The sequence below is a fragment of the Solanum tuberosum genome, unplaced genomic scaffold (assembly GCF_000226075.1).
Source record: "Solanum tuberosum cultivar DM 1-3 516 R44 unplaced genomic scaffold, SolTub_3.0 scf00173, whole genome shotgun sequence".
Lineage (NCBI taxonomy): Eukaryota > Viridiplantae > Streptophyta > Magnoliopsida > Solanales > Solanaceae > Solanum > Solanum tuberosum.
In genome coordinates this window covers 245,616-262,060 of record NW_006239104.1, presented here as the reverse complement: position 1 = coordinate 262,060, position 16,445 = coordinate 245,616, and the positions used below count along the sequence as shown (strand labels likewise).

Sequence of the window (16,445 nt, the reverse complement as noted above, 5' to 3'; positions counted from 1 at the left end):
GATACATACCTACCGTCCGGATACATTATATTCGATACATTGTAAACAACTTCTTGTTGCGCTTAAAAAGGAACAAATCACGTAAAAGCTATTTTTACTTATTTTAATTTTCTTGATTAACGCCTAATTGATTCTCATCCGTCCATATCCCAATAGATAACAGATTCACAAATTTCAAATTTACATCTTCTTCATTGAATAACCATTAATGTCAAAAAAGTGATAATTTCAAAAAACTCGAAAAAGTTGTTGATACAAGATGAATATATTGATTTTGTTGAGGCATTCAGGAATTTGGGTGAACGAGGTGAGTTATGAAGGTTACAAAAGTGATGGAATCTCAAATTCGCCATTGATACAACAGACGAGATGGATGGATAGATACATTGATGCTACATCCGACGATCTATCAAGCCCCATTACTCGATGTTCAAAAGAACACGAGAAAATCTATCAATAATGGTTCAATTTTTCTGATTCTGGTAAAAAAATTAAGTGTTTTTGTTCAAATAAGAAGGGATCATTGACAGGTGCTCAGGTCATCATCATGAATTATCCTGGTCAGATTGGAATTGGATATTCACTAGTGCTCGACTGCCACACTTCCCATATTGTTGTAAAGTTTGTTGAGATCTTGACCAACATTGACAGGTGCTCAGGTAAGGAATTGGAGAAGGAGGCGAAATTCTTGAAGAATGGTGATGCTGGTATGGTTAAGATGATTCCCACCAAGCTTATGGTTGTTGAGACCTTTGCTGAGTACCCAACATTGGGTCGTTTTGCCGTGAGAGACATGAGGTAAACTTTTGTTGTCGGTGTTGACAAGAAGGACCCAACTGGTGCCAAGGTCACACAAGGCTGCCCAGATGAAGGGAAAGGGAATAGTTGAGTGTAATGTTGGTGTTTCCAATGCTATTTATCGTCATCAAGTGTGGTAGATGTGAATATTTGCATGGAGAATAGGGAAGGAAAATTGGAGTCATGATTATGAAATGCATTACTTGTTGGTATCTTTCAGCTTCTTTTTCTTCATTCTGTTATTTGTATTTAGCTTTTCCATCTTCGGAAGAAGGATTGGATAATAAGGATTGTAATTCAGTGCAAATGTTATTTTGGTACACTGTTTGCAATTTATTTATTTACTTTTAGATAAATTAGGACTTTAACGTTATGACAATGATTTGTTTCATGGTTCAAATAAATTTTATCAATATTTACAAATGTATGTATAATGTATTTGTTGTGTATACTCAATCAGATTACTGACTTTGTATATTTTTCTATTAATTTATGTATTTAATTATATATTTGTATCATGATGGTATTTAGATGATGCTAAATCAAGCACAGATGACAAGATTTGTTTCATGATTCAGATAAATTTCATCAATATTTATACATATATGTATAATGTATTTATTATGTATACTGAATCAGATTACGTACTAACTTTGTATATTTTTCTATTAATTATTTAGTGTTGTGATGATATTTTTAGCAATTAAAGTTGTATATAAATTGTATAAGGTTCATTCTCATTCTCATTATATAAGAAACACTTTGTATAAGATTTTACTGTTTATGCATATGATTTGACATTTTGGCTAGAAACTCAATTTTGGTCCTTCATTCGACAAGAACTAAATCATCTTGTTGCGGTGGAGTGAAGCGACCTTTTGATTTTAGAGAATCATCTTTATCGCTAACATAGTCTGACTTTGCCTTTTCAGTACCGTATCTCCATAATAATGCTTCATATCTTGTGCGAAGATAATCAACTCGAAAACCATTTGATGGGATGTTGACTTCGTCACTAAAGAACGCAGAAAAGGCAGCTACAAAAAGTAAATCATCATGAGAAACATGCCAAGTCAATCATATGAGACATAATTGTAACTACAAAGTATCTTAATGTTTAATTGATACATAATAATAAAAAAGAGTAATTGATGATCTATACAATCTGACAGATATTTGAATCTGATACTAAATGCCCACTAGTTGAACATGATACAAAAATTACTCAACACTTAAACATGATACAAAATAATTGAGTACATTTAAATTAGTAACTTGCAATGTATCTAACGTGTGTACCTAATACTGTAAGCGTCTAAAGTTTCAATCCTGAAATACAGTAAACAAGAAAAGAAAAATAGCAAGCAAACAATAATATTTGTATTTGAATTAATGCGAATGTTACAATCTTTATAAAATCTCTTAAAAATATATGTAATCCCCTCATTCTTCTTTCCACAGATGTTCTTGATTTGGCGGAATACTTGCGGCTCAATACTTGGAGCGAAGACTTCTTTGTATGCGGAAGACTTGCAGATCACCAATGAAGAGCAACTATGTATTTCTGTGTGTATCCCTTCTGGTCTTATGAAGACCTCTTTATATAGGCTTGAGCTAGGGCTTTAGGGGTGTTTTGGTCCAAGCAATTTTGACCCTTGGGCCTGAAGAACATGAGTTGGGCTCATCTTGTCAATTTAATGGACTAGCCCAAATGTTATTTGGACTTGATTTAAGTCATATCATTTTGATTTAAATATTAATCCGACTTTATTAACCAGTAATTTGACTTGGTCAACGTGTCATGAATTTAAGATTTAATCCAAATTTAGTATGGATTTATCAATAAAACTTCACTGTCTACAGATACATTTTAGTAAACTTTGTGTATCTGATACACACTGAATAGTACATGTTTTGAATTATTCACCAATGAACATCATTTTTGTATCAATAATTTCACATAATTACAACAACTCCACACATGATACAAAAATGCCCACCAGTTGAACATGATACAAAAATTGCCCGACCCTTAAAAATGATACAAACAAAGAAGTACGGTTAAATTAGTAACTTGTCATTTATCTTATGTTTGTATCTGATACATTTTAGCAAACTATTGTATGTGATGCATACTGAAAAAATATATGTTTTGAATGATACACTATTGAACATTATTTTTATATCAATAATTTTAGAAAATTACAATAACTCCTCAAATAATGAACAAAAATAGGATTTAGTGTATCAACTAATTAAACTTAAATATTGATACATTACAATATGAAACATTATATTTTCATTAATATATCATTGTTTGATTAACTAACCGAAATACATTCAACAATCGATAAAAGAAGATCGACATACTAACTGATTACACTTAAATACTGATACATTACAATATGAAACATGAATTTCGTCGTTTATGTATCATTTGTGATTAACCAACAAAAGAAAGTATCAAAATCGATAGATTTATTTAAAAAACCATCTGATATATAAGTCCAACTTAGCTTATGTTCCTAGTAGTGATGAACTTTCTGCAGATTCGGCAAACTCGCACCTCACCATTTTTCGAGAATTTCTTCAACAAAAAACTTATCAATCTCCGACTGAGAAAGAACCATTTGATATGTCCATCTCATCTCGTCCTCCATTGTTGTTCACATATAATATTAGTGCATCTCGTCCTCCATTATTGTTCACAAATAATATTAGTGCTCTCTCTCTCTCACGGTAAATCAGGTATTACATGCTCCTTCTTCAACTTCTCAATGTTTACGTTCGCCATTATTAATGAATCGTGAAGTTTTTTTATCTCTTTTCAATCCAAGCAATATCTTCAGAATAAAAAACACGACGAGTGTTATTTGAGTTTAATTGTGTAAAATCAAGACTAAAAGATGGTGCATCATCCATATGATTCAACGTTTTGAAGAAGAAAAAAAATGAAAAATAAAGGATGAACAGACAATTTGAAGAGATGAACAAATTACCTATTTCACGTTGGATTAGACTTGATTTTGATTTCAAAAGTCATGGAGAAATTAACTGATAAGAAAATGGGGGGAGATTTGTAGAGTGAAATCAGGAAGTGATAAACTTTGGTTTTTGGAGTTGTGAGTTATGTATCCGGCAGATTAGTTTTAGGAGGAAAATAAGGAATTTTGGAAATTTTAGAAATGGTAGGGAATAATGGGAATTATGAAAAAAAAAGTGTGTATATAGGTAATTTCCCCAAATATATATATGAGAAAATTACGCGATTAAGCAAACTTATACTACTTAATTAGTCATCATAGTTATAGTTTGCAATAATTATCACTCGCAACTAACATTAGCCATTAATTACGTGGGCTGACTTCGAGTTTGTATAATTCGCCACATTTGTATAATTCGCAACTAACAATTCTTCGTTTCATTTGTATTTGTATATGATGGTTTGTATATGTATATGACGATGATTTCCTTTGATTTTTTCAGTTTTATCTCCATATACATTCAACCTTTTTGTGTATAACTTTTTAAAGTTTGTCTAAACGTGTAATTTTCAGATTTTATATAATATAATTTATATAATTTAATTTGTATAATATACTTTGTATAACTGTTTAAAATTCATATGCTTATGTTTGTATCAATTCATTATTTTGTGTTTTTATCACATTTGTATAATTCCAGACTTTATATTACTCAATTATACAAAAAGACGTGAATTATACAAACGTACCCGCGAATTATATAAACATACCTGCAAAGTATACAAACGAGATGTGAATTATACTAACGAGATGCGAGTTATACAAATTATTGCCCTCTCTCGCTCGACTCTCTCCTCCCTCTCCCAATCTCGCTCGACTCTCTCCTCCCTCTTCAATCTCGCTCGCCAGATATACAAATACATATGTATACCAGTTACATATATACAATTATCTAACTGATACACATATACAACTCACCTCTCTCCGACTCTCTACCTTCTCACGTTCGCCTCTTTCATTCCTCTCCCACTATCCTCCCAATAAAATGTTGCTACGAATCGTAATTAGCAAACTATAGATATGGAGCGTAATTAAGCTATTTTTGAGTGGCTATATGTGAAAGTTCTCCGATATTTATTCAAATTAGACTCAATCCAAACTATTTATCATGATTGAACCCACTACCCAAACTATCTATCTGAGTGCTCCCTTGTTCTATTTACTGCACCACTGCTTCTTCATCCTTGATACCATTGGAGTGTGTGTATATATATATACATACATACATACATACATACATACATATACTCTGATGGTATTTATATACTCTGATGATATGAAACAATAATTGAGCAGCTTCTTTACTCAACATTGTCTCTTCCTCCTTGATGTCATACTCTATACTCTGATGGTATCAAGGAGTAGCTGAGTAGTATCCTCACCAAAGCACAGCTTCGTCATCTTTGATACCATCAGAGTATATATACACTTTGATGGTATCAAGCAGTAAACGTGAATTACTAGTTCAAAATAGGGGTACGAAAGTAAGGGGGTAGCCGCTAGTAAATAGTTTCTCCTCTTTGCCCTTATAATTATTAATATTTTGAAAGTTCATTATTTCCTTATAAAGTCATGATACTAGGAAAGAAGTAAATTTTATATTCAATTTTTAAGTTTTTAATTAAATGATTTGATATTTTAGAACTTTGAATTAAATTATTTAAAACTTATTATCTACCGATAAGATTTTGAGAACAAAAACCAAGATATGATATTACAATAAATGGCTAATATTTTATTAATTTGAAAGAATTTTTTAAAACTTATATAATAATATGCTCATGCTCTCTTTGGATACAAAGTTATAAACTATGAATACCTGTAAATGACTAGTTAAATGAAAATAAAACTTTTTGACACTCTTGATGGTACCGCATAAGAATATCAAAGTTTGAGAAAAAGAAGAACAAGTTGTAGGATAAGGGCTTTCGGCCATGAGGATTGTGAGTTTGATTGTTAAGTCATCTGGTTGTAATGATAATGTTTTCATCAGAGAAGGATGGACGTTTTAACCGTTTATTCTTAAATAAAGCGTGGTATCCCAATGGATATTCATTTTTGAACTAAAAAATAGTGTTCGCAACCACATTGATACACACTGCATCTTTTTTACTACATTGATAAACTATGTAAATTTTCTCTATAATAAAAGTTGAATAAAGTAACATTTCATATTTTACATTTTCATCTTATTAGTTGGCAAGTTGTATAACTAACCTCTTACTTGATGACAAGTAAATTTAGGAAGGAAGAGGTATTCTATTATGATAATAACAAATGATCAATGTGTGAATATAGCATTAGAGAAATTGTGAACATGAAATTAAGCAGTAGAGTGATCGATTTTACCCGTAGAGTACAAATTGTGTTATAGCTAGCTTTAACATATTCATATTAGAGAAGCAATTGACAATATAAAAACATGCAAGTCTTTAGTTGGTAATTTGATTTTTACTTTTTATAAAGTTAAATTTATCTATTAGTAATACGTAAGTGATGTACTCTTCCATTTCAATTTATTTTATTTTATTTTGATTCAATGCGAAATTTTTAAACGTTTAAGATTATATTAAACATCTTATCACCATTATTTCACTTATTCATTTATTCTACCTAAAACAGTTATATATTAATTTTAAAAAACTCAATGGTTGCCATGAAATTGTTCTTATCTTTCTCTGAATATTTTTTTTCATTGTTACTGTGGAGAATAATTTCCTCTTTTATGTTTAACATATTAGGTAAATATGATCATTTTATTTATATATATATTTTCTTAATGATTCCGTTAGATGTGTTAGAAAATAAGGTTAAATGTTATTTGTTAGCTTTGTAAGGCAAAAGTATAATCGATCCAAATTTAAACAGAGGGTAAAAGTAGATTATTAATTATTTTAGAAACACAAAAATAATTTTGGATCTTTTTCCATAAAAGGATATTCCAGGTTGTCCTTCCTCAATCTTTACACGGGAGAAGCTTGACCCAAAGCATGCAAAGTCTAATTTAACTATACAACAATTGGTCCTAGCTAGCTAGTAACATAACTATATAGGGAAATTAGGCGCAAATATTTAGAATGTATTTATGATATATAGTTATAATTTAAAAATATATATAAACATTATTACACTTTAGGTTTTATTGTGAAACACCATACACACACTCGTTGTATTGCTGATACAACTCTCTAATACGTTTTCAGTTGATATTGTATCGTTGATACAACTGATTGATATATGTGTTATTTAAATACAACTCTCCCGGTGATATAACTGATAATCTTGCCTAATACAATTTTTCTGCATTATACAATAATGAGAAACTTTCACATATAACAAACATAAAAATTATATTTGTATGTTATAGCTATAGTTTGCATAATTGCGCTCCATAGCAAATTTTATGTTTGCTAAGGAGCTTTTGATTTGTATAATTCGCTACAAACATCCAATTTTATACAAATTGTTTTGTTTTGTATAAATTCATTTATACATTGTAATTTGTATAATAAGATCTGTATTTGTATAATTATAAGTGTATAAAACAAAAATATATGTATTTATATTTGTATATACACTTTTCTCTCGCTTTATACAAACACAAGCGCATTTTATACTACATTTTATAGCGAAATGTATAAAATGGCTAATTGTATACCGAATCAGATGGCAAAAAAAAAGAATGTTTGCTGCGAATTACAATTAAAATAAACTATGGCTATAACATTTAATTTGAATTAATAGTTTACTATTACATACAATTTTCCCTACAATAATTATAGCTACAATTGATCACAAATACGCAAATTATATGACTATTTTTAATCACACTCTAAACTATAGTTATTAATGAAATGTACACAATTATATATGACAAAATAATGACTAGGGATGGAGTGTGTCTATATATTCTTGTTTGATGCATGTTTTTTTGTCAATTATTTGAATGCTTCAATAGTAATCCATTCCCACTAAAAGAAAAAGAATATCTTGATCTTTTGTCCACCAAAATATTTTAATTTAATTAAAAGAAAGATGCCAAAACTATTAAGTGTTCCATACAAAATTGCCAGCCTAGTCAAAGAATGCCACATAACACATTATATTATATAGTTTTTTTTCTGGATAATATTAAGGACTGGGTCCAAGACAACCACTAAAAAGAAAAAACCAATAGAAAAAAGCCTACAAATAAAAACCCAATTAGGCGTCTGTAGATAGCAACACTACAGCAGATTCTAAAACATTTGGCTGACCCCATTTAAAGTCCAGACAATTTCACATACAATTAGAATAAAATGAATTATTATCTAAGAAATAAATACATGTAGAAGATAAACCTTGAGTCACAGATGCTTGTTTTGTAGTGGTTCATAATTCATATGCATTCGTCCACCTTTTTGAACAATCAGAATTTTCATATACGTATAATATTAAGAAAATTTAAAGTATATCTAATATTTATGTAAAGAAAAAATTGAACTATTTTTTGGTGAAGAGATGTTGATTGACTTTCCTTGAACAAGAAGTGTTTTGCCCCTGCTCGTAAAATGTAAGAATATGACAAATGAGTTTAACTCAATCTCTAAAGTTAGTTCATAAGGAGAAGATTACACAAGTTCATATTAACAAATTACTAAATTCCACTATACATTTTTGTGATTTAGAATCTTTGATGATTTGAGATGGAGTGTATTTTACTTGTTTAAAAGTAAAGCTTCTTAGTTTAATTATCATTGTATGTACCTTTACATATATAGATAAAAAAATAGTATGACACATAATAGCAAAATTTTATCTGGTTTTGTACATATGTGAATCAAAAAGTGACTCGTGAACTCACACCTACCAAAATACATTTTTATTTTTATTTTTTGAGCGATGTTTGATATCTATATTAAATTTCTATTATTTTGAATTTGTGCAACTCCATTGAAAAATAAAACGTAGAAACCCAAAAAGAAATTACATCTTTTATAAAATTTTGTTCTCCTAAAGTTAATTAATTTATCTTGTTGAATTTTTTATTGTGGAGAGATAAAAGATAACAATCATTTCATTTGTGTACTTTGATTATGCTTTAATATTTTTATTTATTTAAAAAAATGATAGGTATCCTATTCTTTCTTTGCATTATGAATCCAATTAATATGGACACAGTTGTTTAAGTTGGTATAACCACTTTTGAAAGACAACATAAATTTCCTGGCACACATCTTTTCACTTAATTAATTATTACTACTTTAAACAACTTAATTAAAGAGTAGGAAAAAGGTTCCTTCTAAAATAAGTAAATGAGATAACAATTTTATTTTGTTATTAATTAATATATAATTTGTAAGAGCGGCAGAGATTTTTGTTTAATTTAACTTGCACTTGCAAAAGCAATGCTCGACTTCCTTTTATTCTACGCCTCTTCCATCCCCACAAATAAAAATATCATAATTAATTTATGGTGTAACTAAGCACTAAAAAAGGAAATTAATCAGATATATATATATATATATATATTATTAATAAAAAAATAATTTTTCGAACATCATGAATTGGACACTTAATAGCTCTATGATATCGTTGAAAACTATATAATAAATCATTAGGTTTTAAAAATTACGATTATTCCTTAAGAATAATGACCAAATTCATTTTATATTAACGGAAGGTGATCACACAAATCAGTTACAATTTTAAATATACATAAGAAATATAATATTCTATCGTGTCGTATCTAATTATCTATTGTTATATTGATTTTCGTGAAAAGGTGATATATATATAGATATCGCATATTTACATCCATCTAAAATTAATATTTTTATACGATACGTAACAATTTGAAAGAAGGATTCTTCTAGATCATTTTCACTTTGGTGTCATGTGGTCCTATTTATTAGTTCAATTCAAAGATGAAAACCCAGTTTTTAGACGCTTCCTTAATTTGGATTTCACTTTCTATTTTTATCTAACTTTTTTTTTTCTTTTTCAATTCTGGCCTTATTATAATAAACTCATTTTTATATTGGCATAATACATAAAGGTGTCATTTAATTTAGTCTCATTTCACATTTATGTCCTTCAACTTTGGGTGTGCACAAATAGACACTTAACTTGTATAAACTTGAACAAGTAGACACATGAATTCTATGTAGCATAATACACATAGGACAAAAAATTACATGTGAGATATTATGTAGGATATGTGTATATATTTGTTCAACTTTATACAAGTTAAAATATTTACTTGTCCACGTTCAAAGTTGAAGGACGTCATTTGAAGCCTAAAGGGCATAATGTATTATGCATTTTGAATTCTGGCCTTTCTTTCTTTGTCCTAAAAATTGACAGCTGTCACTGAAAAGATTGATTTTTCCTTTTTTTTTCTTTTTCCCCAATCAAGTGGCTTCTTTTTTTTAAAATATCTTAATAACGACCAAATTCCAACAATTTAGCTAATATTTTCAATAATTTAAAAATATTTTTTTTTTTAGCATATGAAATTCAGTGGCAAGTTGCATGTAAGTTGATTGTTGGACACGTGGGCAGACTGTTCTCTTACGTATGATAAACTTATAAAGTCATCAGAGTTAATTATTTCAATTTTCTAATATATTTAAGACCGTTTTTTTTCTTTAATTAAGAAAATATCAGTTCAACCAATATTGACTTTAACTAATTCCATTAATATTAAGCTTTTTAGACCTAACCCACATGTTAAGTCCAGGGGTAATAACGTCAGCTTATAATACAGCAAGGTATAATATTTGTTTTACTTCTATTAGGCATAGCTAGATTGATTCAATAACTTTTGTTTAGATTCTGATTGAAAAGATAGTGATCGTTATTTTCAATTTAATATTTCAAAAACTATTTTAACCGCACCCGCACATTAATATAAATTGTTATGATATGGAATAAGTTAAGTAATCATTGCCATCATTGAGTTGAAGAAAAAAATAAAAATGAGAGCATAAAAATAATGAAGAAAGAATAAGCTTGGAAATGATTACCGCTTTAATGTAAAAAATCATAACAAATAGACTAATCATTTGTTTTTATTTCAAATATAAGTATGATTCTTATCTTGTTAATAACCTATGAGTTTGTTGAGAATGTAACATCAATATTTCAAATTGAGATATCATAGTGATATGTGACGTGTTATACACTTGTAAAGGCATAATGAACTTATCAAAATTATTTTTATGTAGCCTTTTTAATTATTAATTAATATATGAATATTAATACATTTTGATATCTTGCCGGAAAAGCAACTAACAATTAAAAATCGGAAATGCATTAAATAAATGTTATCCAGATATAGAATAAGTTTAATCATAGACTACAAAAACAATAAACAAAGGTAATTTCACAAATAAAATTCGGAAAAGATATAATATATGAAGAGTTTATTTTTATGAGGTAGAGAAATAATTTATTATAGATATTCAAAATAACGATAATCAAGTGGCAAGATACACAACCAATTAAATAGCATGAATAAAAGAACTATTCAAGTAATTAGTAATGCTATTTTAATAAAAAGAAAAGATGACTAGCTCACTCGCTGTCTCTGTCATGTAAAAATATTACAACACTTTACTACCTATGGAGTAATTAGTATCTTTTTATTATAATCTTCCATCTTCAAATATTTTTATCTAAAATCATATTCTTAGTTAGAAATATTTTTATGTCCGGCCGAACAACCTCCCCATTTTTTAATCATAGACTCAAAAACCAAAATCTATTTTCTCCTTTTTAATTTCCAAAAATACCCCACCAAACCTTCTTCATAACGTAACCAACCAAAACAAATATAAAAACAATTTATCCAAAACCACTACACATATATACACCCCTTCTCTCCAAGCACATATAAAAACACATAGTGGCCTCAGAAAAAAACAGAAACAAAAAAATGGATTTCATCAGAATGAAAATAAGTCTTTCTGTCTTATTGTTTTTCCATGTTTGGCTTTGTAGAGCCTTTAATGATGTCTCAACAATTCCTTTTAACAAAGGATTCAGCCATCTCTTTGGTGATGGAAACATTCTTCATGCTAACGATGATAATAGCCTTCAACTTCATCTCAACCAAAACACAGGTAAACATATATTTCCAAATTTCACTGTGTTTGATACGACAGAAGTCATGAAAAATATTTGTCATGGCAAGTAACTTAATATACCCATAATATGTATAAATTTATTTGTTTTTTTTTCTAATTATTATTACAGGTTCAGGTTTCAAGTCTTCTGACCTTTACAACCATGGTTTCTTCAGTGCTAAAATTAAATTGCCATCAGATTATACTGCAGGAATCGTTGTTGCCTTCTATGTATGTATCGTTAATATTGTTCCTTTTTTTTTTTCAAATACTATGATCTTTATCATAGTTTTAATCAGCGGAATCAGGAATTAAAATTTATTTTCATAATATAATATTTCAACAAGGGGGTTCTCCTTGCACCACTCTATCTTCACCCACGGTTTTAATACGGGAGCCACCCTTATCGGATATTCCTTCGCTGAAAAACTATATTGTATAAATAGATAATTTATTTTATGGATACATATTATTATATGTTCAATCTCTTTGATGTTTTTCATTTGTAATTTATTTATTTATATTTTAACTTTCTTTAATGAAAATTCTGACTCTTTATTTGGGTGCAGACGACGAATCAAGATGTATTTAAGAAGACACACGATGAACTAGATTTTGAGTTTCTTGGAAATATAAGAGGAAAAGCATGGAGATTTCAAACAAATATGTATGGAAATGGAAGCACACATAGAGGAAGAGAAGAAAGATATACTCTATGGTTTGATCCTTCAAAAGAGTTCCATCGTTATAGTATTTTGTGGACCAACAAAAACATCATGTGAGTTTTACTTACTTTAATTTATTTTAACTTCTTTCTTTAAATTTAAGTAAAGTACAACGCGGATTCGTTGAATATAAATTTCTCATTTTTGCGGCTGCCTTTTCTACGATTTTGACCTTTACAAAAATAACACGGTTGTTACTGTTCTACAACAAATTAATATGCACGGTACAACTTTCAAGTATCACATGTTGAATAATATGACTGTATCGTTTGTCTGATTTTAACTTAATAAAGTATAATTTTATGTAAAAGTCATAAAAATTAAAAGTGAGCGGAGAGAATATAATCTTATGTAAAAGTCAAATTTTATTAATTATTCTAATCTAAAATTCATGACGTTTTGTTGGTGGATATTTTACTAAAAATTATTGCATTTTGAATATTAAAAATGTATGGTGAGACCTTTTTTTTCTTTCTTTTACGTGATGATGAATTAGTGATTGACTGGTTCAATGAATCTATTTATTAGTTCAAAAGACGACGACGTATAACTGAACTGGAAAAGTCTAATGTTCCGTGATCAAATTGTAGATAACTACCCTAATTAATCAATATTAAAGTAACTCATTGACAAAATGACAATTATGTCTTAATTCATGATTTGACAATTTAATTTTCTTCTTTTTTTCCTTTCTGGATGTGAACATGAGTTTCCTTAATTACATATAAAATATGTAGCTATAATATTTTTTAAGAAAAATAAATGCGAGAGTGGAAAAATATATAGGAACAACTGATTAGGATTTATCGAAAACAACTTATCTATTTTTATAAGATAAGGTTGAACTCTACGTACTCATCACTCTCTCCATACCCCACTTGAATTATTTTTCATTAGAAAAGGGTACATATATATGATATTAACCAAATCCACATTAAAGTAATTAGTTAAATGATAATATCGTTTACAATATTGAACCTCTCAATTATTGACAATTTAATTTTGTTGTTTGCTTCTTTCTGGATGTGAACATCAAGAGTTTCTTTAATCACATAAAAAACATATGGCTATAATATTTCTTTAGAGGATAAATTCGAAAAGAAAAAAAATACAAAAACAAATAATATGAGATTTTAGATCAATATTTGCTTTCTAGAACCTATTATTTTAGTCGAGGGTCTCAGAAAAAACATTTTTATCTTCACAAGATATGAATAACTGAATAAGCATCACCCTCTTCAGACCACACTTATGAGATCGGATATTGTAGTTGTTGTTTGTTAACCTATATTAAAGATCCTCTTTTCTTCCAACCAATATGCTGCTATAGTTTAACCACTTTGTATTATATTGAATTGACTAATATAAATTATTTCTCACAATATAGTGTAACCACTTTGTATTAGATTGAATTGACTAATATAAATTATTTCTCACAATATAGTGTAACCACTTTGTATTAGATTGAATTGACTAATATAAATTATTTCTCACAATATAGTGTAACCACTTTGTATTAGATTGAATTGACTAATATAAATTATTTCTCACAATATAGTGTAACCACTTTGTATTAGATTGAATTGACTAATATAAATTATTTCTCACAATATAGTGTAACCACTTTGTATTACATTGAATTGACCAACATTATCAATTATTAATTTCTTAATTAGAAAAAAGGTACATATAACCTTATCCACATTAAAGTAATTAAATGATAGATTGAACCTCTCAATTATTGACATTTTTTATTAATTAATTTCTATTTTGACAACAGCTTTTATATAGATGATGTTCCAATTAGAGAAATAGTAAGAAATGATGCAATGGGTGGAGACTACCCATCAAAGCCAATGGGCCTATATGCAACAATTTGGGATGCTTCAGATTGGGCTACTTCAGGTGGAAAATACAAAACAAATTACAAATATGCACCATTTATAGCTGAATTTACTGATTTAGTACTCAATGGATGTGCAATGGACCCATTGGAACAAGTTGTAAACCCTAGTCTTTGTGATGAAAAAGATGTTGAACTCCAAAAGGCGGATTTTTCAAGGATTACATCGAGACAAAGAATGGCCATGAAAAGATTCAGGGCGAAATATATGTACTATTCTTACTGTTACGATTCGTTGAGGTACTCAGTGCCACCACCAGAGTGCGAAATAGATCCAGTTGAGCAACAAAGTTTTAAAGAGACTGGAAGGTTGAAGTTTATAAACAAGCACCACGGACATCGTCATCCTAAGAAATCAAGAAGTGAAGTTCTTGATGCTAGGAATTATGGAAATGAAGATGAAGAGTGATTCAATTTTTGTTTACCAATAGTATTATTGTTGATGTGTATATAGATAAATAAAAAATGAGAGAAGAGTGAATTTTTTTTATTTTTCTTGGATTATAGATTTTGTTATAGGATATATTGTCAGAGTGAAGGGTGAAAAATGATTATATGTAAAGTGTGAACATTGATTGAGTTATATTGTAATATAAATAAAGAGATTAAATTATGTATATTGAATTACTAATAAAGGCTCCATACATTCTTTTCTTCAAATTAATCATATAATATCATGATCTGATAAACTTCAATATATCATATTTAACAAAGTGTCTTTTCTTTTTGAAGAACTAAACTATAAATTCACCCATATAAGATAATCATAAACTAACTTCAAGATTATTTGTTCACTCCTTACATGGTCCCAAAGTTAGGCTCTTGTTAGTTTTCAAACTTCCATAGAGTTAGGCAAGTTCTATCATAGAGAAAAAATAATATTAGTTATATTTACTTGCTAATTTATTTATCTATTTAGCTCGTAAAACAACACAGAATGATGATTGTTAAAAAATTAGAACTACAATAGTAGCAAATAGAAATGAGAGTCTATCAGAAGTATAGAGAAAGAATATTATTTTTCTAGCGTACTATTATCAATTAAGAAAATAACTACAACTTGGTTTAAATATAATATTAATTAATCATTGAGATTATGGAATGATCATGGATGATGTTATGGAGCTACTGTTGGGTATATAGCAAGAGTTAATGAGAAATGGAGGGAAGATGAAAAGAGAGGAACTTGAAAAGTCCTCTTATGCTTTAGTAAAAAGTCATTTCTCCCTCATCGGTGGTGGAAAGAAAAATAGAAGAGTTTAAATAGAGAAACACTTCTATTAATTGTTAAAAGGGTTGGAAAGAGGGACGTCGCTCGCTCGGCTCGACTTCGGCTTTGGCTTTGGAAAATGATCGATCGAGAGATTATTTGTGGACAAAGTTTGTTTTAATTATTTAAAATTAATTAAATGGCCAAAGTGTTTCAATTAATTAGTTAATTAACTGAAATGTTCCGACCCGACTCGGATCCGCGCGAGACCCGTTTTATTTAAACTTTTCCGTTTTATTTGAATTTCCCACTGTTGGAAAGTTTGCAACTTTCAAGAACAACCATGACCGTTTGAAAGGTTGCAAACTTTCAAGAATGGTCGTGTGGATTCTGAAAGGTTGCAACCTTTCGGAACCAGTTCCTCTTGGCTATAAATATCACTGATTCTTCAAACTTTTTTCTTACGAATTTTTCTGATTTCTTCTTCTTTTCTTTTGCACAAAGTTTCGTCGTGTACTTTACTGCCGTTGAGTGGCTCGCTGACACCAGCGTTTTGGGTATCAATACTGGTGATTGAGATCATTCTATCCTGGGAGGACATATTCCAAATCAAACCTCGGATACTAGAGGGGAATAATTTCCTTAAGGGACACTGTG

At 29.0% G+C, this 16,445-nt stretch overlaps 2 protein-coding genes across 2 annotated transcripts; both read left to right on the top strand.

Moving 5' to 3' along the window:
* Positions 1–547: 547 nt before the first annotated feature.
* On the top strand, positions 548–802 carry LOC102597010 (elongation factor 1-alpha-like). The gene has a single exon (XM_015311914.1). It carries the CDS (start codon positions 548–550, stop codon positions 800–802), a length of 255 nt encoding a protein of 84 aa, XP_015167400.1.
* A 10,875-nt stretch (positions 803–11,677) lies between these two features.
* Positions 11,678–15,195, top strand: LOC102597332 (probable xyloglucan endotransglucosylase/hydrolase protein 30). Its single transcript, XM_006354526.2, has 4 exons — positions 11,678–11,947; positions 12,081–12,181; positions 12,520–12,728; positions 14,456–15,195. Exons 1-4 carry the CDS (start codon positions 11,761–11,763, stop codon positions 14,985–14,987), a joined length of 1,029 nt encoding a protein of 342 aa, XP_006354588.1. The 5' UTR covers positions 11,678–11,760; the 3' UTR covers positions 14,988–15,195.
* Positions 15,196–16,445: the final 1,250 nt, after the last annotated feature.

What these genes read in the sequence shown, in the direction of transcription:
- LOC102597010 (XM_015311914.1), top strand. Translation starts at nt 548, where the DNA reads ATGAATTATCCTGGTCAGATTGGAATTGGATATTCACTAGTGCTCGAC.
- LOC102597332 (XM_006354526.2), top strand. Translation starts at nt 11,761, where the DNA reads ATGGATTTCATCAGAATGAAAATAAGTCTTTCTGTCTTATTGTTTTTC. An exon ending in GAATCGTTGTTGCCTTCTAT is followed by an intron (nt 12,182 to 12,519) that starts GTATGTATCGTT and finishes ATTTGGGTGCAG; the next exon opens with ACGACGAATCAAGATGTATT. An exon ending in TGGACCAACAAAAACATCAT is followed by an intron (nt 12,729 to 14,455) that starts GTGAGTTTTACT and finishes TTTTGACAACAG; the next exon opens with CTTTTATATAGATGATGTTC.